The 26,903-nt window shown below is 35.9% G+C and overlaps 1 protein-coding gene and 1 long non-coding RNA gene across 2 annotated transcripts; one reads left to right on the top strand and one right to left on the bottom strand.

Moving 5' to 3' along the window:
- Positions 1 to 654: 654 nt before the first annotated feature.
- On the bottom strand, positions 655 to 21,874 carry DEPDC7 (DEP domain containing 7). The gene is made up of 9 exons (XM_077114353.1): positions 21,744 to 21,874; positions 7,022 to 7,412; positions 5,208 to 5,335; positions 4,213 to 4,402; positions 2,274 to 2,485; positions 1,790 to 1,932; positions 1,465 to 1,590; positions 1,291 to 1,369; positions 655 to 976 (listed from the first exon to the last, which is right to left on the bottom strand). Exons 1-9 carry the CDS (start codon positions 21,814 to 21,816, stop codon positions 783 to 785), a joined length of 1,536 nt encoding a protein of 511 aa, XP_076970468.1. The 5' UTR covers positions 21,817 to 21,874; the 3' UTR covers positions 655 to 782.
- Positions 21,875 to 21,970: 96 nt separating this feature from the next.
- Positions 21,971 to 26,617, top strand: LOC143644840 (uncharacterized). The gene is made up of 3 exons (XR_013156899.1): positions 21,971 to 22,187; positions 22,407 to 22,533; positions 26,514 to 26,617. It is a non-coding gene; the product is annotated as an uncharacterized LOC143644840 (long non-coding RNA).
- The last annotated feature ends 286 nt before the right edge of the window (positions 26,618 to 26,903 follow it).

Here is a 26,903-nt window from a genome sequence, read left to right as displayed (position 1 = left end):
CAAAATGTCAAAGTCATTTGAATAAATCATAAAATTTGAACATTGACTGCATATTGATGCTATCAAGGAACTGCAGGTTTGTATATATGATAATGATCTTGTGGTTATGTTTTTAATGCCCTCTTTTAACCATATATACTGAAGTTTTACACATAAAGTAATATGATATCTGAAATTTGCTGGGGTGGAAGCAAAGAATGGGTGGAACAGGGAATGGGTGAGAATATGGATTAATTGGCCATGAAATGTTGATTGCTGAAACTGGATGATGGGTCCAAAATAGGAGTTCATTGTTCTAGTCTCTGCACTTCTATGGATGTTTGAAATTTTCTGCAATAAGTTAAAATATGTTGAAGGTTCCAAAAGCATAAAGATAGTTAAATTTCTGACTTGTCTACAGTTTATGGCATTAGCAAATTCATTTTATCATAGCCTGAGTTTTAGTCCTATATCTTTACAGAGTATCTTTAAAGGTACAAACCTAACTCCTATTAACATATAAACACAGTGATTGTATACGCTACAATGTCAGATCATCCAATACCTATGATGTTCAACAAATACTATGCACAATAATTCTAAATCACCTCCCCTAAGAGAGGTCAGTGCTTAGTAGCAATATTCCATCTGACTAATAGTTTCAAACACACAGAGTTATAAAAAATATTTTTATTAAGTACAATTTCATATTTAAAAGAACTCCCAACCTTACAAATATGACTGGATCTTTAGTTTACAAATTTATTCATAAAATATACAAATTACATATTGACTTTAGAAACTCAGTCTCCAAAGTATTCAATAAAGATGTCTGGGTGACACTTAGAGAACTGACCTAGCAATTTTTTCTTCTCTTTAGCAGACAGTTTTGAATCTTCATCAATAGTTTTTAATAAATTTAACAGCTCATGTTTGGTTGTCTTCTCTGTATTGTCAGAATAGTCACTTTGATCCATTCTCTGGCAATAAATATATCCTTAAAGTTTAAAAGTAAAATGATCAGTTAATGAACTGATTTCTTATTTAACTAAGAAAATCAAGCAATATTTTTATTTTTATATTTTTCGTCCCCATTTCATAAAATGCATCGAAGATGCTAAACACTGCTGACTTTCTAACCCTGGTCAAGTAGCTTTTTGACATAGGAGATTCTCTGCTATGCCTACATAACTTTTCAAGGATGTTTGAGAGTTCAGGCTGAAATTAATGTTCAACTATTTATAGCAACTTTAAATTAAACACTAGGAATTTATATTTGGAAGACCATGAAAATAACATTTCTCAGGTTACCTGTGTCTCTGTTTGGATCTCTTCCCCTCTGTATGGCCATGAGCTTAACACTAACAATTTTATGTAGAGTTCCCGGAATCTTAAGAAAAAGAAGAGATGTGGCACTTTATTCAAAAACATTTTAATCTAGCAATCTATTTCATAAGCTCAATGTAAGTACTTTCATGGTTTTACCTTAAAAACATCTTTTTGATGATCAATTAAAAAGAGTACTAGAAGATCAGTTTTGCCTTTGGATACATTTTTATTGTCAATGATAGCTTTCGAGAACATCCTTTTCACAACCATTCGGTTGTCACTCTATAAAAGCAAAACAAAACATACCCTGCAGTATACATTTAAAAGAAAAAGTTTACTATAAAAGGTGATAATATTAATAGCTACTCAATTATCCATTTCAGCGTATTTTGTTAAATAATGAAGATGGAATTATCTTACATATTGGTCCTATATATATTAAAGATACTGAATACAATTAACGTTCAGACAAAATACTTACTTCTTTCTGTATTTTAAATTCCAAAGGATGCGCCGCAACAGCCATGAAATACAGCAGTCTTCTAAATTCTTCTCTATTTTGAGACTCCAAAAGCTTTAGAAAGAGCTGAGTAGCTTCTAATGCTATTTCAGTCTTACCATTCACTTTAGCCAAAAGAAAAAATTGATTTTAAATTCTGATAAATATGACTATAGTAAAAAGAACAAAAATTCAAGTTAGAGCTTAAGCTAAATAGCAAATTTATTCAAACATATTCCCAAAAACAAAACAAATGAAAGCTAGCAATTACGATGAATGTAAAATTTTAGAGCTTGGTAAAGCCTCTTTCCAAATCAGCCCTAGAAATCTTTGGAATAAACATACTTTCTATGGATTAATCCAGATTCACTCCCAGCTTGAAGTGGTAATATTTTGGTTAACTTTGAGGATAATTAACTTTTTCCATCAAAAGACAAATTCTAGTATCTAGTAAGATCTTACTTGCCTAAGAGTTCTGCAATTCCATTATGAACATCAGATAAGTGACTTAGCAGAGGTTCCCTAGTACTATAATATTTGCTGAGGGCATCAAACAGAAGTTCTTTTACTAAGTCTGTTTTATCAGGTTGCTCAGGAAAGTTTCTGCTTATATCCACCACCATGTGGTCGGGAAGATACTCCAAACAGTCAATTGCTGCAGAAAGCCACTCATCTTCCCTATAGGGTAAAAAAGAATTATTTAATAAAGCAAAGAATAACAAGTATACACATAATACCTAACCATTTCAAGTTTGCCACTAGGGTAAACTCTACACACTTAAAGATATATGTCATTCTTTTAACGTATAGACCATGTATCACAGATAAAAATTTCAACCTAATATATATATATATATATTTTTTTAAGGAAAAACAGAAGTAGTGCACTGCTATAGAGCTGAAAAGGACATAAAAATCCAAACTCTACTATTTCAATTTACAGTGGAGACTCAGAAAATCTAAGTTAGTTGCTCAGGGTTCCAGCCAAGACAAGATTTCTAATTCCTAGACCAGTATTTTTCCAATACAATGTCGCTTATGTCAGAGATTTGTACGTCATCTATTACCTCTCACTCTGGCTACTAAAAAATAGAATCTGGACAAGTAACTTTGCCATGACCCAGGCGTGTGTTATCTTGGCCAGGTCACTTCACCTCTCTAGATATCAGCTTCATCAAGTGTAAAAAATGCAACTAGATTATTTTTAAGGCCACTTCTAGTACAAAATCTAATTATGTATTATAAACCTAAGATATTATACAATGTTTCACATGTTGATTTAGGTTGTAGAAATGTAAATTAAATTCTTATAGAATAATAAATTTCTATCATATCTGCAGAGTTCAATAACTAGTATGTTGGGATTAACATTTTTTTTTTTTAACATGGGCAGGCACGGGGAATCGAACCCTGGTCCTCTGGGCATGGGAGGTAAGCATTCTTCCCTGCTGAGCCACCGTGGCCCACCCAGGATTAACTTTTTACATAATGTTTTAAGCTACCTTTTGACATTCAATTGTTAAACAGTTCATTAAAATGTAAAACTGGGGCGGTGCAATGGTAGCTCAGTGGCAGAATTCTCACCTGCCATGCTGGAGACCCAGCTCCGATTCCCAGAACCTGCCCATGCCAAAATAAAAAAACCCAGAAAAAAAAAAGTGTAAAACTTGTAAAGTGCTGAAAATGTTATGCTCCTTTTCAAACATTTCCAACCCCCTAACTGGGCTGGAATGCTATATGCTAAGACAAAATATTTAAAAATCAAATAACCTAAAAATACAAGAACTTACTTTAACCTTTAATAATATTACTTAAGAGAAGCGCTTCAGAGTTCTGAGGAGTATAAAACTCTTTCTTAAGGAAAAAAATCATAATTCTCTTACACTTGAAGTTAAGCCTAAAGAGTTATATTCAGGGAATGGTAGGCAGGTAAAAGCGAGAGTTATTTTCACTTAATTTCTTTTTGAATTGTTTGATTTTGTGTATCACATACAATTCCTTTACTAAAACTAAGTAAAAAATTCATATTTAGCAGGCACTCTGGAGGAGTATAAAAGTATATGTACACAAACAATTCTATGAATCTTCAAATTTATTTGAAGGTCCTTTCCAGGAAATCTTTTAACAAGAAGAAAAAAATGAAACATAACCATTTTCTTCACTTGATAAGCACGTAAATTTCATGAATCTAATAAATATGAATAAAAATGACCATGAGAAAAGGATGAAATTTAAATCTCTTGTTCTAAATGTGACCATGATAATTTTGTTCTTTACCTTCTCATGATAATACCAACTGACAATGCTTATCTGATCCCATGGAAAGAATTCAAAACATCATTTTAAACCATTATTTGTAATCTACCTACAAATACACTCAAATTATTACATGTATTTCCACATACTGAGAGTCACTATAAGCCTTGAGAATCCCTCGATCCAGATAGCTACTGTTGAAGATCAAGTCAGGTTGACTCTTAGGCTGAGGAACTTTAGGTACAACCTCTTGCTGTCTGAGTAAGGAGTCAAGAAGTGGAAGGTCTACAAGTTGTAGTAGACGCCCAATTGTTTCCTCTTGCCATACTTCATTAATAACTACAGGAAAAATGACAAGGTGAAAAGTAACAATTAATAGTTACTAAATGCTCACCACAATATTTGTCTAGGCAGGTCTAAGCCTATTAGTTTGTGGGAAAGAGAAAAAAAGAAAAAAAAAGTCAACCTTATGAAGTGCTTTCTTATATCAAAGTAAAACAATTCAAGATTTGTTTAATGTGTAGGAGAACAGACTTTGGACAACAGGAATTCTTTTCATTCTTTGTACTGTAAAAGCAATCTGTCAGAGATAAGAGACCAAGTCATATAACATGTTAATAAGGACTTTGGAAGAAAAAATGACTCATTCAATTTTTAAAAGTGGTTTGAAACTATTGGCTGCAGATGGTTCCATTCAGGGTTTCCACAACTGGGATAGGGGAAGGAGGGTGGAAATAGAAGTCATTAAATTACATTCCACTGCCACAAACAAGGAAGAACATAAGAAACAAGGAAGAATTAATTTTCCAGTGTATTTTCAGATTTTTATTTAACCTAATGAAATCTTAGAGAAGAAACATTTGAGAGCATATTTTAAATAAACAAAATTTTGCATGCAAAACATTTCAGATTTGAACCTCTGCCAACTAATAGGACAAAAGTCAGTGTTCAAGAATTGCAACACTGATTTATTTGTTAAAGATAATAGACCTCTGTTAAAACTTAATATAAACAGCTTTAATACATAGTGTGCTTTTTCTTTGCGCTTGGAATATTTAAATTCTAAGAAAGGTTAAAATTAAAAAATTTTATTAATTTTATTTGAAGTTACTCTTCTATTTTGTACCTTGTACCTTTAGCTTACCTTTTGGAGACAAGGTTGCAGAGATATTTACATGAGGGGAGTTGGCTGGCTTTAAGCTCAGATTTTTCCACAGATCCTCTAAACTTGCTGATTTGATATCAGATGATCTAAATAGTGTATCTGCACACCTAAAATAAATTTATTTCATAAATGTTTATTGGTAAACCCACAGAAATATTTTAGTATTTGAAAGCTAGAGTTTCTAGAGTTTATATGTTTCAGGGGAAAAAAAAACCACAACAAATGCAAATTTTAAGGGTGAAAGAAAATATGAAAAAAAAACCCATCTTCTTTCTCAAGCCTAAAAAAATATATATATATATATTTTTATATATATATATATATATATATATATATATACTGTAAATAAATTCTCCTTTGAACACTTATGTAGATTAAGTAATTCAATGGCTGAAATTTTAGTTATCAGTTTAAAATATAATCAATCAAATTCATTATCCTTATTGTTTTTATCAGCTACTTATATTTCTAGTACACTCTTGAGTGGATAGCACTCATCATTTTCCAAATTTTCCAAAGGATCTACAATCCTTTACCCAAAATTCTGAAATCCAAAAGTTTTGAAATATCAACTATTTATTCAGAACTCATATGGTGACAAAAGCTGTCCTGAGACTATCATAGTCTTCATTTGTCCCAGTTAATATGAATATGCTTTTGCTTAGCAAAGAAATAGTGTGTTTGATTAGCAGATATTGTCTCATATCCTTTCAGGGATTTTACATAATACATGATACTTGTGCAAAACTATCTTTCTAAAATCTCCAAAGTTTTCAAATTCCTAACCACATCTTGTTCCAAGGATAAAGCATGCGGCCCTGCATCTGAAAAGTGTTAACCTTGTCCTAGCTCATTCTCGTATCTCCTTCCTATATAGAAAGGTCCACAAGTGCAATATTTAAGTTATCTGGTTTCAAATCAGCAAGTTTAGAGGATGTGTGGAAAAACCTAAGTTTAAAGTCTGCTAGATTTAGAGTTCAGAGAGTTAAAAAAAAATACTTGAAAGAAATACACTAAAATTCTTGACTTATAAGAGCTTCAATTACACCGTCACCTCTGCAGTTTAGCTGAGGGGAATAAAGAGGAAAAGTGAAGTCATTTTATTTCATGAAAAATAACTAGGTTCATTGTGTACTCATCACCCACATCCATTTCAATCATTAGGTTCTACAGTTCTTTCTCCCCAATTTTCTTTAAAAGATACTTTCTCCCCCACTGCTGCTTAGTTCAGTCCTTATCTACTGCAGGCTACAATACTACAAAACACTCCTAATACCTCTCCCAGTAGGCTGTCTACGCAGCTACCAGAATGACCTTTCTACAATATCTTATCACGCTTAAAACCTTCTGTGGCCTCCCCCAACACCTGTATGATCACATCTATACTCCCTAATATGTCATATGAAGCCCTTTACACCCAACTCCCACCTGTCTTTCAAACTTTACATCCGCCACTTTCTGGCTTCTAGTACTCTCTGGATTTCTCTTTGCCTGCCTATGCTTTCTCTCTGTTCTCACACCATTTTGTATATAACTCTCTAATATATTTTTATACTATGAACGTAGCTTGAAGCAGAAAAAAAGTTTGTTGTTTCTGCTAAATATAATGAACAAATAAGAATTCTAGGAGATACCCAAGAAAGCTAACAAAAGTTCACTGTACTGTCTCAAACTTACCCACAGATTTGGACTGTAGCGTAATTTACTGTTTAGAAAGTAACATAAAGATAGTATCTCATTAAAAAAAAAAGATATGCCAATATCCCCAAGTTAGTCTAACATTAAACACTAACCTGGAAGGTGAACACAGTTTGTTCTCTTTGCCTAATTGACTGTCTTGGTTAGGTATCGTTGTGAATCTATAAAGGCTGCAACTACTATCTTCAAATGTAGGTTTTTTGTCTTTTCCAAAGACTTTGGTTGGAACTGCTTCAAATACTTTGTAGTCCATCAGTGCTTGACACACTTTCACCACTTTGGCCCGAGGAATATCTACGTCACCAAAATACTTGTTCTGAATTAGGTGAGAAAAAATGACATCCACAGCTTCCGAACCAATGAAGCAGTCATTGTGTCGTTTTAAGTGGTGCCTTCGTCTTTTCACTTCCACCTGTGTTTGAAGGGTGTTTATAATGCTGCCCCATATATATGTGGCTCCAAATGGCTTCTGGGCCACAATGAAACCTGGAAAGGGAAAAAATAGCAGAGTAACTGGGATTTAGTACCTTGTTCATTTGTAGTAAGCTCTAAGCAATCTTTAAACAAAAAGTGGCAATTTTCAAAGCTTTAAAAAGGACGAATTTTGAGGTCAACTTATTATTGAAATATTAATTAATAGCAATTTGTTTAAAAATGCAGTGCTTACTACATGTCAAACACTCTTCTTTGTGCTAGGATACAACAGAAAAATTAAGTCCCTGTTCTCATGGACTTATACTTTGTGGGAGGATATAGATAATAAATAAGATATAGGTCAACACCAAAAGGAAAATGTCAGGAAAGAGCTCTCTGATAAGGTGACATCTGAGGAGAAATTTAAGTAAACTGAGGAAGAAAGCCATGCAGCTACAGACAGAGCAGAGAGAACAAAAAAAGTAAGACCCTGAGGTGGGGGTGTGCTCTGCTAGGAGAACAGGAAGGAGGTCAGTAGGGCCTGAATGGAATAAGCAGAAGAGAACAGTAGGAAGTGAGATAAAAGACAGCGTGGAGACAGGGCTGTGTGGGTAGAAGCAGGGGGTGGGGGGGGCAGATTGAGTGGGACCTCATGGCAGTTACAATTATGTGCAGGGCACTCTATTATGTTCCTTAAATAAATCATCTAATCTGCACAGCAGCCCTATGAGGTAAATATCATCTCTATTTGAGAGATGGTTAGCAGATTCACAGAGGTTATGTGTAATTTCCAAACATTATATTATATGAGATAGTACTGAGATTTGGTCTCATAGTCTACATAACTTTTAAGCAGTTACCAGTCTCAAATATACATAAGTATCGATATACACACAGACACGCACGCGCACACACACACACACACACACACACACAGAAGTCATATATAGGGCGGGCCACGGTGGCTCAGCAGGCAAGAATGCTTGCCTGCCATGCCAGAGGACGCGGGTTCGATTCCCGGTGCCTGCCCACGTAAAAAAAAAAAAAAAAAAGTCATTTATAACAGTTACAGAAAAAAGTTGATATTTTTTAAGCTTCCTATTATTCAGGCTTATAAGTTAAGTACGTTGTAAGCAGGGTAAACTAATAATTTGGTTCCTGCCCAAGAGGAGTTTGTGACCTATTACAAAGAAATACTGCTGTAAAGAAAGCAAGATTTCAGCCAAACACAAAAGAAGGAAATTAAGCTTTCAAAATATTCCTATCATACTTTTCTTCATTGTATTCGGCAAAACTGCAAAGGAAGAAAATGAGAAACAATCAAATGGAAAGCAAATGGACCTCAGGTAAACTGACAGAACTGAGTCTAGCTAATCATCAGCTTGCTGGCTGGCTGTCTCTTTTTATCTTACATAAAACACAGAACAAACCTTTTTATGTATTACATTTTTCAATGATCCCCTGAAAATTTAAGCCCGTATTTTTGTTAATACCTTCCTTAATTTTTAGGATATTTTAACAGAGAAACTGAAAAATTCCTACTTCCCTTAAAATAGTCTAAAAAGGGAAAACGCTACGTATCAGCACAACAGTAAGGAATAAGGGGAATTATAAGTAAAGAAATTGCTATTTGAAATTACCTTCCTATCTTTTAGATAAAATACAATGTGGAAGATGAAAGCATCAGATAAGTTCCTGAAGGACATTAAATTTCCACTTAAACGTACTACAGTCAAACAGTAGTGTTAAGTCCCTTAATATTTATAATGCCATCCCATATATATGTGGCTCCAAATGGAAATTCATCTTTGGGTTGCAGTGAATGAGTGTAGTAAATTGCTATACTGTATATACTTATCACTTATAACATGATTTTGTTACATAGCTACTAGCAATTTTAACAGCTTTACCATGAAAATAACTAATACACATATACATACACAGTCCTTTACTGTTCATTTCTGTATTTCCAGTATCAAAAACACATGGGGAACCAGAATTTTCTGTTGCACATAATCTAATTCAACCTGTCTGGATAGATAATTGAAACAATCCAAACACAGGGAGCCAGAATAAGAATGAGGGCCTTTAATCCTGTATAGCTTAATGTAATGCCTGGATACATCCCAGGGTATATTAAGCAGATAATCAAAAAGTATTGACAAAGTCCCTTGAGGGATGGGAGAAAAAATATGGAACTATTAAACTTTACCACCGGGGAAAACCCTGATACTGTGTCAAACATTAGGGACACCAAAATCAATTGGCCAAGCCCTTGATCTTGAGGCTTGCTTTTGTGAAGCTTATGTATGTAATGGAGAAGTTTAGCCTATCTAGAGGTATGCCTAAGAGTCACAGCTGGAGGACCTCTTTTGTTGCTCAGATGTGGCCCAACTCTGCAGGTGAAACCATTGCCTTCCCTGCTACCAAGGACATGACATCCAGAGGTGAAAGTCTCCCTGGCAGCATGGAAGATGACTCCCAGGGATGAGTCTGTCCCTGGCACCATGGGATCAACAATGCCATCTTGACCAAAAGGGGAAAAAGAAGTATAACAAAGTATCAGTGGCTGAGAGTTCAAATAGAGTGGAAAGGCTACTCTGGAGGTTACTCTGATGCAAGCTTCAGTTAGACATTGCTGCCTATTATAACTTGTTAAACCCCGACCAGAACCATTCCAGCCAATCCTAAGAACACCTAGGGCATTATAAGATTCTACAACGATTTCAAGCACTGGGGTAACTTTCCAGAAACATACAACCTCCAGATGGGTCCCTGGACCAGATAAGTCCTGAAATGCAGAGGGGCCAGCCTCTCCAGAACATCAACTAGTTTCATTCCTCAATCCATATTACTGACAGCCCCTTCCAGCAAGAAAAAATTAGAATGGGCATAGCCCAAATACCCCTAAAAGAGTGGGAGAAAGATCAAAGATAATGGTGGAGTTATACAGAGAAGGTAGGGTTTAACAAGTTTATTTGTTAGGGTTTACCAAATAGAATATGAGTGCTGAATCATTATAGTGATGTTTCTTTTAGTCTCCAGTATCTCAGAGTAGTTAAAAGTAAAAACCTAAAATGGTGGAAATGTAACCCATACCAAACTCTGAAATCTGTTGTACAACTAATTGTCGTGATGTACTTTAAAATTTATTGCTTTTCTGCATATATGTTATTTTTTTTCACAAAAAAAGAAAAAAAAAGAGGAGAATAGCACAGAAGACAGTATTTAAGAAATGAGACTGCTGAGTCAATATATTGATACTTCTTTTGGTCTCCAGTATCTTGGAGCAGCTAGAACAAAAAATGAAAAATTGTGGAACTGTAACCCATACCCAACATTAAAATCTGTTCTATAACTACTTGTTAAAATGTACTTGGAAATTTTTTGCTTTTTTGTATATACATTATATTTCATAATAAAAAAAGTTAAAAAAAATTTTTTTAAGTAGATGGGTGATTTACCACCTATTCATTACTATGCCATTAATTTAAAATAATCAGCAGGACTGTTTTAAATTATCATAATTGATGATACTTATAAGCTAGTAGTCAATAAGAAAGGAAGCAACTTTCCATTCTCCCAAATAATAAGTATGCAGTTTCAAAAATTGAATTATGGAGAATTAACTAGATAAATCAAGCTGGAACTAGAATTACTATTGGTACAGTACTGAGTCTCTACTGAATAAGACTTCGATGAAATTGCAAATAAGTCCAGGTCATTCCTGGTGTCCAGAACTCAGTTAACAGCTGTACTATTTTCAGCTACAATGACTAAAATAAGGGAAAGTTAGCACCTAACACTTTTTTTTTTTTTTGGTTCTTTAATCAAGGTGACATAAAAGTTTGAAAGTAAATAGAGGAGTTAACATATTTTAAAAAGACAATTTTTTAAATTATTTTTTAAATTTTTTTAAAAATACCAAAAAACACCAAACGCAAACATTCTTAACTTTTGATCATTCCATTCTACATATATAATCAGTAATTCACAATATCATCACATAGTTGCATATTCATCATCATGATCATTTCTTGGAACATTTGCATCTATTCATAAAAAGAAAGAAAAAGAAAACAGAAAAAATTCATACATACCATAACCCCCACCCCACCCTCACTGATGACCAGCATTTCAATCTAAATTTATTTTAACATTTGTCCCCCCTATTAGTCATCTTTATTCCATATGTTTTACTCCCCTGTTGATAAGGTACATAAAAGGAGCATCAGACACAAGGTTTTCAAAATCACACAGTCACACTGTGAAAGCTATATCATTATACAATCATCTTCAAGAAACATGGCTACTGGAAAACAGCTCTACATTTTCAGGCAGTTCCCTCTAGTCTCTCCACTACATCTTGACTAACAAGGTGATATCTATTTAATGTGTAAGAATAACCTCCAGGATAACCTCAGGACTCTGTTTGGAATCTCTCAGCCATTGACACTTTATTTTGTCTCATTTCACTCTTCCCCCTTTTGGTCGAGAAGGTTTTCTCAATCCCCTGATGGTGAGTCTCAGCTCATTCTAGGGTTTTTCTCAATCCCTTGATGCTGAATCTCAGCTCATTCTAGGATTTCTGTCCCATGTTGCCAGGAAGGTCCACACCCCTGGGAGTCATGGCCCACGTAGACAGGGGAGGGTGGTGAGTTTGCTTGCTGTGTTGGCTGGAGAGAGAGGCCACATCTGAGCAACAAAAGAGGTTCTCTTGGGGGTGCTTCTTAGGCCTAATTTTAAGTAGGCTTTCCCTATCCTTTGTGGGGTTAAGTTTCATATGAACAAATCCCAACATTGGGGGCTCAGCCTATAGCTTTGGTTGTCCCCACTGGAAGTGAGAATATCAAGAATTCAACTTGGGGAAGTTGAATTTCCCCCCTTTCTCATCATTCTCCAAAGGGGACTTTGTAAATACTTTTTTATTCACTGTTCAAATCACTCTGGGATTTATCAGGGCATCACTCTGGACAAACCAACAAAATCTTATGCCCTACTCAAGGTTCCATATACTTATGGTGTTCGATTAAGCTGTCTACATAAGTTATACTAGGAAATGCACTAGTCAAAACATAAATTTTGTACCAAATAAACATTTTTTGCTTTAGTCTCACACATAAGGTAAAATTTTTAAATATTAATTATCACCTATTTTCAGCACCCTGTGGTAATGACATTCCTTTGTTCTTCCTCATGCAAAAACATTTTTTAAATTTATACATTTAGTCACTATCATTATACACTCTAGGCATTCCTAGATTATACCATCTCAGTCTTTATCGTCTATCTTTCTTTGTGATTTAATTTGTGCCCCCAGTCCTCCTCCCTCTATCATTCTCACATTCCGCTTCATTCAGTGTAAAAAGACAATTTTTTTTTTAAGTGAGGAGGTATTGTCTAAAACAATAAGGAAGGAGTTGGTCAACATACATATCAGTAAGTATACTGGTGTGATAAAAGAGTTTTTGACATCTAGACAGATTACTCAGATGGTTAAAATCTTTTATAGCTTCTCACCAAGAGCAAACAAATAATTCAAGAAAACATCATCATTTTAACAGACTGAAAACCAAATTCTTGTTTTGTATGAAGATGTATCTGATAAGAAAACTATTAAAAATCTTATAAAATCTTAGCCAACCCTAACTACAGCCAATAAAATTCACTTCCAACAAGTCTTCTACATCTTTCTATATCCATCCATTTTTTCATTTTTTATTAGAGAAGTTGTCGATTTACAGACCAATCATACATAAAATACCACCCCAGCACCAACACCCTGCATTGGTGTGGAACATGTGTTACAATTAATGATAGCACATTTTTGTAATTGTACCATTTTTTTTTAAAGGTTAAGGACAATTTTTTATTGCTTACCAGAGGCTTTTATCATCAGTACATGGTTCTGACTGAAATACCTTCTTTGGATTGTACAGGGAACTCGGGATCCAGAAATCAAGAGAAATGTGGGGGTGGAAGGTGAGGGCAAGAGGCTATCAAAATCCTAATAGCTTAGGTTAAAACTTGAGTATTGGATTCGGTTATTATATATTACAGACTCAAATCATAGAACTGCCCCAACATCTAGACATTCTCCTACCTACTATAAATGAGTGAAAATTCTGGTCAGTTACAGAAATTAATTTTTAGTTGTTAACATGTTTCTTTGGTGAGCATCTGGATATATATTAACTTTATCACAATTTCTTTTATACAAATGACAAAAATGCTTTCAACAAGTCTAACAGTGTCCTAATTACATGCCACTAAATTTCACCTTAAACAAAAATGACAACAGTAATTTTGTCTCTAAACTTGAGAGATCAAAATAAGACAGACACAAAAAATCAATGTAACATGGTGTACCATATTTTTCACAGTAGTTATCTTTGTTAAAATTGATGAAAGGTTATTAAAATAGTACTAGTAACCATTATTCATGTTAACATTAGGTGAATTTTTTCCCATGTACCATTCTATTATTCACATCTTGTATTAGCTGTAGTATATTTGTTATAATTCATGAAAGAACATTCTCATTCTTGTACGACTAGCAAATGTGTTCACTGCGTTATACAGTCCTATGTTTTATTTTTAGATTTTATTCTAGTAACATATACGACCTATATGTTCTTCAACTACTGAGTCTCCTTTTTTAATCACATTCATCTATAATTCATCTACATTACCATAATTCATTTCCAAAATTTACAATCAACCTAGATAGAAATTCTGTACAAATTAAGCATCATCTACTCTTAAATTCCTAAGATACCAAAAAAGTAACAGATTTAAAAGAACTTGATGTCTATTCTTTAATCTTTTTTCAAATCTTTGTTAAATTATTAATAGCTAATATTTGCAACTTCCAATGCAATCGGCTGTCTTCTCTCATTTATTCCTGATAAACTTTTCTGTGAAATAGCTATTAATCATTTTACTTTGAGGAAAGTGAAGCTCGGTTAAACAAACTTGCCCTCAGTCACACAGCTAGTAAATATATACTAGCTTCTCATAGTACTTAAATATAACATTAAAAGTCAGAAACTAGAAATTTGTGAACCTTTAACAAAGCTATTTAAAAACACTTAGTCCCTACTCTTAAAATAAAGCAGGATATTATATAAATTGCTATAATAAATTCTATCTGCAGTTTACAAGGAGTAAGACAGGAAAGGGAGACAGGCAAGATTCAAAGTTGAAGAGATGAGACTGCATTTTAAGTCCCAATAAAACAGACTTCTGGGCTAATGATAATAATAAAGATGAAACACATAAGTCATAATACTTGACCTACACGTAGGTTAGCACATAAATCCTAAAAGAGAATGCTGACTCACTTATTATTAATTTGAGATCAATAAAACAACTGAAGGGGGCAAAGCTGGTAAGAGTGAGGGGATATACAGCTTCAATGACGTGAAAAAGGCTAATCCTCCCAGGGGAATTAAGAGCTAAAGAATAAGTTGCTGCTTAAATGTGGGAAATCAGGAAGTTTTGCAGGTTGGATAACACTGCATAAAAGATTAAAGAACAGGTTGGAGCAGGATAGGAGGCACCTGTGAACCACACTAGGTTTCCATAGTCCTCCAGGCGCTTTCAGGTTCCCTCTATTCTCTCTTACCATGAATTCCCAGCCACTGCATCTTGGGATATTACCCCACAAGCACCACCACCCACAGACCCAAACGAGCTCATATTCATACAGATATTTTAATACGTAAAATTCCCTGGACTTCATAAGTGAATGTGCCAAAATACATACCAGGATAACCTGTTTTGTTTTATTTAATGCTGGATTCACCAGATGTAAAGCGTTTCCCCTACAAGCTTGTTAAAAACATTTTATTTAACAGCATCTAAAATAAGAGCTGAAATGAATATTAGCATAGCAGACCATGGCCCACTAAGACAACTTACTGTGATTTCTTAACACCATTCAAGAGACCAAAAGCATACAATGTAACTCTATGTAACTCTAGCAATCAGAGTTCAAGCTTCAGCTTGCCCTTGCATATGGACAACTCTTTAAAATTCATTACTTTCAAAATACTGATGCTCCCTTACTTACATGAGGGCAAGTATTTTCTAAAAGCAACATGACCAAAGAAACTAGAGTCTAGAGACCAGCTGTGATAACCCTGGACAAGAGACTTACCTCTTTGTAGGTTGGTTTCTTCATCTACTGATAACAACAGTTGAAGACCATGCCTAAGGTTGGTGTCAGGTCTACATTGCTGACCCACAATTTTAGAGACTGAAAGTATGCCTCTGTATTACACATGAACATTGACCACCAAGTAAAATAGGCAGAACTACAATTGAGAAATAAAGCGGAAGGAGAAATTTGACTCTCTCACATATAAAGCTTTGGGGAAGATGGTTTCACGTGAGAATTTCTCAAAACAGAAATTGTTTTAAGTTAGATAAGAATATTACTCAGCCTCTTTTTTTCATATATACATATATTTTTAAAATATTGTTTTTGACAAACAACATACAAACACATTCTTAACATACAAACATACCATACTTAGTGTACAATTAATGACTCACAATATCATCACATAGCTATATATTCACCACCATGATCATTTCTTAGAACGTTTTGCATCACTCCAGAAAAAGAAATGAAAAGAAAAAACTCATACATACCATACCCCTTACCGTCCCCTCTCATTGACCACTAGTATTTTCATCTACCCAATATATTTTAACCTGTTTCCCCAATTTTTTTCGATACCCCTTACCATTCCCTTTCATTGATCACTCGTATTTCAGTCTACTCAATTTAACATTTGTTCCCCCTATTATTTGTTTATTTTTTATCCATATTTTTTACTCATCTGTCCATACCGCAGATAAAAGGAGCATCAGACACAAGGTTTTCACAATCACAGAGTCACACTGCGGAAGCTATATCATTATACAATCATCTTCAAGAAACATGGCTACTGGAACACAGCTCTACAGTCTCAAGCACTTCCTTCTAGCCACTCTTAATATACCTAAAACTAAAAAGGGGATATCTATATAATGTGTAAGAATAACCTCCAGGATAACCTCTCAACTCTGTTTGAAATCTCTCAGCCACTGTCACTTCATTTTGTCTCATTTCTCTCTTTCCCCTTTCAGTCAAGAAGGTTTTCCCAATCCCTTGATGCTGAGTCCCAGTTCATTCTAGGATTTCTGTCCCATGTTGCCAAGGAGGTTTACAGTGAGTTTGCTTGCCATGTTGGCTGAGAGAGAGAGAGGCCACATCTGAGCAACAAAAGAGGTTCTCTGGGGGTGCTCTTAGGCCTAATTTTAAGTAGGCCTAGCCTATCCTTTGCAGGGAGAAGTTTCATAGGAATAAACCCCAGGATTGAGAGCTCGGCCTAATGATTTGGTTGCGTGCCAGAATATCAGAAATTCTCCAAATAGGGAAGTTTAATTTTTCCCCTTCCTCACCATTCCCCCAAGGGGACTTTGCAAATACTTCTTTATTCACTTACAAATCACTCTGAAATCTGTTGGGGCATCACACTGACCTGGACACACCTACAAAATCTCATGCCCTATTCAGGGTTTCATGTACTTATACACATCCTCTTAAGCACTGTAATAAATCGAGGCTATTATTCAATTTTCAAGCAGTCTCATCTTTATTTGCTTAAAAACAGTAGCTATTTTTCAAAAGCAAAGGTCTGCCCTTCATATTCATTTGAACTCTACCAAAAAAGTTTACCAAAAATAAACTTCTAAGACAATATTAAAAATTAATATAACATTAGTAATACTACCAAGAATTATCTTTGTTTCCAGAATGCACATGAAATGACTTTTTTACAACAATAATTTCCTAAAAGTAAAATCATAAAGCAGACATATCAAGTAAATTACATTTACTCAAACATTACAAAGAGATAATCAGTATCAAACACAATCCATGCAGTCAGTCACTATCAATTATGGTCCTGTTGTAAAACTTATTTAAGGGCCAAAAAACAAATCTATAATCACTTCAAATAGTGAGCTTATATTAAATCCTTAAACGCAAGTCAATATGCACATTATAAAACTGGAACCTGAAATAATACATACAGAATTACTAAAACATGCTAACTGAACATTTGAAAATTTTATTTTTATTCTCAGGCTTTAGAATGGACTTAAAAAACGAGAGACAGAAAGAAGGAACATTCAGATAGTCACATTTTTCCAGAAAACCTTAAGAAACTATGTGCTAATGTCCTATTTCTTTCAAGTTTCCTTACAGTTTGTAAAGGTTAAGGTAATTTAGTTGCCTTACAGATTGCCTCAATATAGCACAGCAGATCATTCAAGACTTGTAAACTATAGATTAATGCCAACTACTAAAAATCATTTTTAAAGACGTTAACCCAATTGTTCTCAGTGGGCAATTTTAACCCCCACAGGATATCTGGCACTGCCTGGAGACATCTATGGTTGTCACAACTCGGGGGAGGGGGGAGTGGTATTTAATTTACTGGGTAGAGGTAAGGAATGCTGCTAAAATCCTACAACGCACAGGACAGCCCCACAACTTAGAAAATGTCAACAGTGCTGAGGTTAAGAAACCTTGAAATGAAAGAATGCTGTTGGGACATGGCATCTTCAGCTAAAGCAGCAGGCACAGTGCTAGACAACACAAATATATAGAACAAGAGCATGGATTCTGGAGTCTCAGAGACCTGGGTTCTATTCTCGGCTCCATCATTTACCAATAATGCAACTTGGGCAAACTGACTAACTGTTGCAAAACCGAGCTAATTTCACTTCTCTCAGCTACTGTGAGGCTCATAAAAGATAATATATGTAAAGTGCCTAGCACAGTGCCTAGCAATTAACAGATGTATAACTAAAAATAAAAGGAGTCTGTCTAGAGGAGCCTCAATGAAATGTAGTACCCTGGATGGAATCCTGTTCTTGGCTCCATCATTTACCAATAATGCAACTCAGGCAAGCTGACTAACTGTTGCAAAAACAAGCTAATTTCACTTCTCTCAGTTACTGTGAGGCTCATATGAGATAATATAGGTAAAGTGCCTAGCACAGTGCTTAGCAATTAACAGATGTATAACTAAAAATAAAAGAAGAAACTGTTTGTCTAGAGGAGCCTCAACATAGCGTGGTATCCTGGATGGAATCCTGGAATAGAGAAAGACATTAGGTAAAAACTAAGGAAATCTAAATTAAGTAGACTTTAGTTAATAATGTGTCAATATTGGTTCATTAATTGGATACATATGTACTATACCATAAGATGTTAATAAAGGAAACTGGATGTAGGGTATATGGGAACTATGTAGCTATTTTCATGACTTTTTAAACAAACCTAAGTCTGTTCTAAAAGTCTAAAAGTTTATTTAAAAGAGGAGTTATCTTTTTTCCACTTCCTTCCTCTGAACTTAAGAGACAGTTACCACCCTTAAGGAGATTCCCCTTTGTCTACTTGTACCACCTGGATGATGTCAAGTTTTCAACAGTATGTAATCAATCAAAGACCAGGAGAAGATGAGAAGACAAGGTGTGATACATACCAGGGGATTTAACTCTTTATCAGGAAATAGCAAATATATTACTCCAAATTATTTAGGATTTAAGGAGTTTTATTTAAGAATAAATTTTTTACACTGAATGAAGCTGCATCTGAGGTATAGTTTTGTTTTGTTTTTTTAATTTTTATTTCTTTCTCTCTATTATCATTTTATTTCTTTTTCTGTTGTCTTTTTATTTCTTTTTCTAAATTGATGCAAATGTACTAAGAAATGATGAATATGCATCTATGTGATGATATTGGGAATTACTGATTGTATATGTAGAATGGAATGATTTCTAAATGTTGTGTTAGTTAATTTTTTAACTAATAATAAAAAAAAGAATAAATTTTTTCAGATGAGGTTTTAAAACATTACTTAAAGAATTGTCACAACAAAGGAAAAGGACTACATTTATTGGCCAGCAACTGAAACCTCATGAAAATAGATAAATGTAAAGAGAACTGTATTTTGGGTGTTAAAATGGGGTAGCTGTGACTGAATGGCTTCCTATACAATGATACCAAGACTGCAACACTTTCACTGGATATTAATTTTGCTAGTCCATAGTTTAATTTTCCTCTTATGTGTTATTAGAGGTTTCATGCTAAAGACTGAGAATGCCTCTGAAAAGAAGGCTACAGGTATGTAAAACATGTAAAATAAATCTCTACTAACAAGTACAATTTTTAAGTATGTTAAGAGGAATATCAACAAAGGTAGGTATTGGTCTTACTTTAATTCATAGAGATTAATGAGAAAGCATATAGGAAGTACTTTGAGCTCCCTGGAAAAATGATACCAGGCAAACTCAAAGAATTAGGTTACAGTATAAAGGGATAACAAGATAGCATACCACATTTTTTTTTTTTTTTACATATCTACATTACAAGACTTCAAAGTACTAGCTAAAGGTTAGCACATATATGCCTTATTTCTTACTTCTTCTACATAAATCAGGTCCCTGGTGTTTACAACCCCTTGAAGGCATGGAAGAGTTACTAACAGGTGGAAAAACAAATTACAGAACTGCTCATCAGAGCACACAAAAAGGAACAGCCAGGAACCAAGAACCATCTGCTCCCATTCCAGTGCTCACTAGTACTATGACAAGGCAACTAAATGGCGGAAGAGGGATTAACGAATTCTGACAGGTTGGGACTCCAACTGTAACGAGCAAAGGTGAAAAGTGAGTCCCTCCTTGCCCACTGCAGCTGGTATGCAGAGTACGGTCTTTTCCTCGGGCTCAATCTGCTAACCAGCACTTTGACTCTTTCGAAAGTAATCTCTTTGAGTTATAACAACATATTTCCTTTCACCATCTAAGAACCTGCTCACAAATACCCAAAGCCCAGAAATGATATTTCAGCTATCAGGGAAAACTGGATGCCTTTTTTTAATCAGTTAAAATCTGGCAATTTCCTTCATCCAAAAAGTGAACCTAAAGAATTCTCAAGACTGCTTCCAAATATCACTTGAAAAGGTTTTGAATTCCTAAATGCTGAAGTATTCCCCTTCATTCCACAATGTTAAAGTGAAAATTTGAATGTAATTATCACGTGCTTATCTGAATCCTTTCTTAAATGGGAACAAAGTAGGGTCAATAGTAAGATCTTTCTTAGAAAAATACAAATGAAAAATGGTTCCTTATCAAAATTTGTCATCAGCATTTGGAAAATTAAAGGAGCATTAATTAGTAACTGAAATGCAAGACTAGGGCCACTGAGATGCATCCATTTGACCTAAGCCAGTTCACTGACCACTGTCACCTTGAGGAAGGAGTAGCAGTTTCAGTAGTTGATGTTTTACAAAGAAAGGCTTTCATCAGATGGGGACCCACTACCTAGACACCCCAAATTGGAGCTCCAAAAGGGGGGAAAGTTTGCAACTAATCTAAAATTAAAAAAAACAAGCAATATCTAGATCTTTTAACAATCATCTGAGTCACTTCTATTTACTGAGTTACAGATATGCTAGTTTCACAATTTTAGAATATACTAAAATCAGAATTTTAGAACTGATCCTCGGATTGCATTCACTTGTTTGCACGTTTGAAGAAACCGAGATCCTTGGCAAAGTGCCCAAAAGACCTGATTAAGCTGGTGGCAGAATCTACCAACTTCTCTCCTAATGCCCTAATTATTAAAAGAAGAAAAATCAGAAACTTCTCAGTGAAATACGCTTATACACATCAGAAAGGGTAACTACTAAATAAGTTTTGAGTGACATAACAGAGACCGATCATCTCTCCCAGGAAGAGTCAACTACTAAATAAGTTTTGAGTGACATAACAGAGACCGATCATCTCTCCCAGGAAGAGTCTGGGGACATGGACATGATTCCTGAATCCTAACCGGTCTGAAGGAGAAAGTGGGCAGGACAAGCACTCGGCCTTTGGCCACTTGGGAAGCCAATGCTTTAGTGGCTGAGGCAGAAGGCAGGGAGCTATACGAATTTCAGATATTGTCATACTTGTCGCCAATAACGATGTGGACCATATGCTGGCGACCTACTGTGAATGCCTGGAACGAAGCGGGCGCACAGACCCACGCGCGGTGAAGTAAAAAGTTTGGGTAACTTGGCAAAACCTGAGCTGTGAGGGCAAATCTGCGGCGGGGTCCGGCGGCGGCAGCCCCCCAGCCGGAGTGAAACCCGAACCCCAGCAGCTGTGCGGGGCTCCCGGCTGGGCCGCGGAGCCGACTGTTGGGGGTGGGGGCGCCGGCGGTTTCTCCGGGGGGGAGGTGAGAAGGAGAGCCGCGCGCGTCTCCCGACCCACCCCTTTGCGCAGCCTGCCACGAGCTAGGAGCACAGCCTGAGTCCCCGCCCCGCTCCGGTCCTGCAGGGGGTCCTCGGCACCTACCCGGAGGTCTCTGCGTGGGGCTGTGGAGAGCTGAGAGGTCCAGCGCGGCCACCTTCTCCCGCACCGTGGCCATGGCTGCGTACACAACCACCTCCTCACACTGCTGCACCGCGAAGACAGCGAGCGCGCGCGACCGCCAGTTAAGCGGCCCGGGGCGGGGCTCCTGCCAGGCCCCGCCCCTCCCCGCCCACGGGCGTGTCCACGGAGCCGCCGCGCGCCGCGTGCTGCCCGTCACGTGATTCCCTGGGCGGCTTGTAGGCTGCGCCCGGGGCTGGGTGATAAGGTTCGTTTCCTGCCCTCAGGTACATCTCTGGGCTGTCACGAAGTGGGCGAGTAGCCAAGTAGAAAGAACTTCACCGTGCCCGGGCCAGAGTGAGCTTTCGGCACCCGAGCGGCCCACATCTGACGGCCGCTGAGACCACCTGCTTCAGACCACGTGCCAGTGTAGGTTAACTCTGGGACCGAGCGACCTGCTTAACCTCTCAGTCCCTCGGTTTCCTCACCTGTGACGCGGAGGTAACATTAGTATCCACTTTACGTAGTTATTCGTGAGGATTACACGACCTAATTCATGTTAGGCATTTAGTAAGTGGGTCTGGAACACAAGTGCTTAAATGATGTTCCGGTCGTAAATGCAGCGAGTTTTCATATCTCTCTTTGTAGAAAACAAACAAATCCTTATCGGGCCCGGGAGAGCAATGTCCAGAGGTCACAGTCCGGAGGGCAGTGAAACACCGTGCGGCTGGCTGCCAAGGAAATCTGTGCCTCTTTCAGAGTAACTCTGGGGCAGGTGGGTAGGGGCAAGTTTGCTATGAAGAGAGTTGGACTAAACAGTGGGAAAGAAGGAGAGGGGTGGTCAGTAGGAAGCTTCTTTGTTGCCGGGGAGTTTAAAGCCAGGGTTAAATTCGGAGTTGCAGTGCTGGGGTAGGTGACACAAGCTAGGTTTACTTCTGAAGGAATGAGGGCCGCTAAGAGACCAATAAAGCAATTTCCAGATACTTGCCTAATTTTTCAAGTTCGGGAATTTTGCAGTCATTTTAATCCTTTGGTACATGCATTATAATACATGTCCTAGTAAGTAAGATACTTACGCAGTGAAGCTTTACATATTAGTTAGCTTATTGGAAGAAGCTCCTACAAGTGGTTGTTTCACTGAATACATACGAAGAAGCTAAGTAGGAACTGGGGTATAGTGGATGGATTAAGAAGGGCAAATCCTCCTAAAATTGAGAAAACATTGCCAACAGGTAGGACCTTTTTTAGGTACTTTCTCCCCCTGGTGGTAGTAAACCCGTCCTCACTTATTTCCATTGTCATTTCTCTCTACCCTCACAGGGTTAAGATGTGACTCAGGACCATTTTCAGGCATCCTGTAGATCAGTTAACTTTAGTTTGTCCCAGGCTGCCTAGCTGTATGTCTGAACACAAGTTCATCCTCACTACTTGGGAGGGAATAAAACATCCTATTTCTGAAAATATCTTGACAGATAACTAGCGGTTTGAAAAAGACAGGTGACCTCAGTGACCATTTCAATACATTATATAACATTTCAAAGAATTTTTCACAAGCTCGTGCTTTGTGTACCTCATTTGGAATGCTGTATTTCTTCTTTTCTACCAATCCACGTTTTGTGCACCCTGGAGGCCTACCCCAAATCTCTCTTCTTTACTGAACAGATTTTTCCAGGTTATCCTGATATAGTCCTTTCTTAACTGCCGTTGGCACTTATTTAGCCCCCTGTCGTATTTTCTTTAATTATTTTATCATTTTGATTGCCTAACAGAATGGGAAGATTGTCCAGGGCAAGAAACAATTTTCACTTTTCAGATTTCTTTCAGCATCTGTACGGTTGGACATGTAGTAGATGTCTTGGTTATCCTCATCAAAACACAGACCTTTAAAAAATATCATACTTTTTAAAGTTTAACATTTAGGAATCTCTAGATTTAAAAAATGGCTCATATCTAACAGCTATCATAGATGGTGTATGATGTGAAGGGAAATTTCCTTCTTCCTTTTTTGGATTAACCCAGTGCACAGCTGTACAATCTTCATTCTTTTGTTTTTTTTTTCTTTTTTCTGTGCTATAAAAACTAACAGCATCATGCACCCAGATTGTAATTTTTGTACAGTGTATTTTTTTCACCTGCAGAGTAAAATAATTTTTATTGATTATTTTTCAAACAAGTGTGTCATTGGTATTATATTTATTAGCTTATGGAAGTATGTCACTTGGTATAAGCTTGTCTAAGATCTGACTTGTCTAAGCCAATCAACAGGTGAGAAACAGAACAGAAAGTATATGATTCACTAGTCTGCAATCCTAAATCCACTAAAAAGCCCACTTCTTGTTTCTCTAATAATGTAAAACAATGATGAGTAAAAATCTTTAGGAGATTTTTTTTGTTTTTGTTATTAAGGTGGCAATATAGTGCCATCTCTTAACTCTTAAAATACTGAAAGTGTATTTTTCTTATTTCTACCTGAAACTTTTGCTAAATTGTATTTTGGTCTCATATTCTAACCACAGCTTACCATACCAAAAATTGCCATAGCAGACTGTTTGTGTGTAGGAAATTTACCCCTCTTGTATTCACTTCCATTTTTTTGTGCCAAGTGGCAGGAGAAAATGGAGAAGAGGTTACTGAAAACTGAAGAGAATTAAAACCTGTTTTCTGGAAGGGACCTGATTTATGATTTATATCTTTGGAATGAATAGAAGTCAGTAAATTACATTTCCCAGGGTCCTTTCCATTTTAATCTTAATTTTTAAAAGAGTACTGCAAAGCTGTCTTCCATTAAAGAAATTTTGAGCAATAGCACATTACATGATGGACATAGTTGAGAGGATAAAGGAAGTCCTGATACTAGATACTCCTGAGACTGGGCAGGCATGGGGAATTGAACCCAGGTCTCGGGCATGGCAGACGAGAACTCTGTCTGCTGAGCCACTGTGGCCTGCCCTGAGCCTGACCTTTTAAAATGATGATTGGTTATTATAGAAGAAGAAAATTCTTTCTCTCTCTTTCTCTTTCAGTCTTAATATTTAAAAATTATTTGTGCACCACACTGAAAAGTATCCTCTTCTGTTCCTTAAGATTTTTCTCAGAGGTAGTTTACATTTTTGGTAGAGATTAGTTTTAATTCAAATTAGTGCATTTCAGCAAGTTTGACTGTGTCTACTCATAATTTAGAGAAAATAATTCAGATTTGCATGATTTAATCATGGCCTTTTAGAGGAGATCAAAGACTCTAGGTCAATGATATTTTTAAATGTAGTCTTAAAAACACATTCTAAAACGTTTTCTAGGATTAGTGTGTATAAAAACTATCATGAGCTTTTTTAAAATGCAGATTTCTGTCCCACACCACATGTTCTGATTTAATGCTCTGGAATTGAGTCCCTGAATCTCATTTTAAATAAGCACTTCAGATGATTACAATGCAGAATATCAGATACCTGCAACACCTCATAAAGTTTTCTTTTACCTAATAGGTTTTTTTTTTAATGGAATATAAGTTCCAAATAGCAGGGATACTTGTCTTTTTCTCTTCATTGTTTTATTCTTGACAGTTCATATCGTGATTCATACTTGGCTTTCAGTAATTTATGTGAATGCCTGAATAAGTAAAATTTTATTTTGGAGGTAGTAAAACACAGTAAAAATACTTTCCAGTATATTCTGTATACATTGTATAGTTGATATACTAGTATATCCTAAGTTTTCTTTAAAAATATATAAAATTTTCCAAGTAAATTTCTGTACAATTTTACCTGAAAATTAAAATCATCGAAGACCATAGAGAATACAAATTAGTATTAGTATTAGTATTTAAATAATGAATTTGCCCTTCATGTGATTTCAAATCACAGAGCTTTTTAGGTTATCTTATTAGTTGGAGGCCAGGGGTGCCATGGAAGAATTAGAATAAATCGTATTTACCATAAGTATTTTGTAGAAATATTCCAGTTATCCACAGTCCACCCCCTTTGTCCTTTATATAAATTGTAATCAACAATAGCCCTTTTCATGGAGTAGTTGAATGCATTAAAGGTTGTTTTACTTATTTGTTCAGTACAAGTTTCACTTAATTAAAAGCAAATATACATCATGACCAATATTTAGTACATAATCACTATAGTAAAGTCTTCTCACTTTTTGGGGCTGGTAAACAAGTAAATAGAGATAAACTATGACCATTGCTGGAATAACTGAATTGAGTCCCCAGCATTTGCCTTAGATTTTTTCTTTTATAAACAGAGTTTCATTTTCTTCCCCCAAAATGAATATATCTTTTTTTTCTGATATAATGTATGCAAAATCTAAAAAATTGTCACTGAATATTTAGAGCTATAAAAATCTTCAGATTCTTAAGCAGGTGTGTAAGTATTAAGCACTAATTAAAAAGAGAAGACGAAGAATTAAAGTTACTGGTAATGTATTTCTCAAGTCAGCATTCAGCCAAGAATGACCTTTGTTGATAGCCACAAAATACAAAGCCGGTATTTGGATTCCAGGAAGTGAAACTGTCTGATTATTTCTCCTGTCTCACTGATTGTTCTTCCTGTTTCCTTTCCTGATTCCTCTTTTTTTTCCCTGCCTAATAATTTGAAGTATCCTAGGGGTCAGTTTTTGGTCTTCGCTAGCATGCACTCCCTCAGTGATCTCATGCAGACTCATAGTTTTGTTTTGTTTTTTGCCCCATGGCTCAAGTGAAAACATTATAACTTATTTTATTTTATTTTTTATTTTTTTTGCATGGGCAAGCACTGGATCGAACCTGGATCTCCAGCATGGCAAACAAGAACTCTGCCGCTGAGCCACCATGGCCCACCCTATATTTTATTTTAAGAACAATAGAATTACAAATCATAAGGCAAGCAAAGCATCTTCTGATAATCCTTCCCATTTATTCAAGTCCTAAACAGAATAATTGGATCATAAAAATCAGATTCTCAGAAGAGGTTTTTTTTTTTTTGGCTCTTAAAAAGGGAAATTTAGTAAGTTGCTATTTTACAGTTCTAAGGCCGAGAAAATGTCCCAATTAAAACAAGTCTATAGAAAGTCCAATCTCAGGCATCCAGAGAAATATACCTTGGTTCAAGAAGGCCGATGAAGTTCAGGGTTTCTCTCTCAAGTGTGAAGGCACATGGTGAA

Source organism: Tamandua tetradactyla, chromosome 8 (assembly GCF_023851605.1).
Source record: "Tamandua tetradactyla isolate mTamTet1 chromosome 8, mTamTet1.pri, whole genome shotgun sequence".
Taxonomy (NCBI): domain Eukaryota; kingdom Metazoa; phylum Chordata; class Mammalia; order Pilosa; family Myrmecophagidae; genus Tamandua; species Tamandua tetradactyla.
The sequence above is the reverse complement of the archived record's forward strand: the minus strand, read 5'-3'. Positions and strand labels throughout refer to the sequence as shown.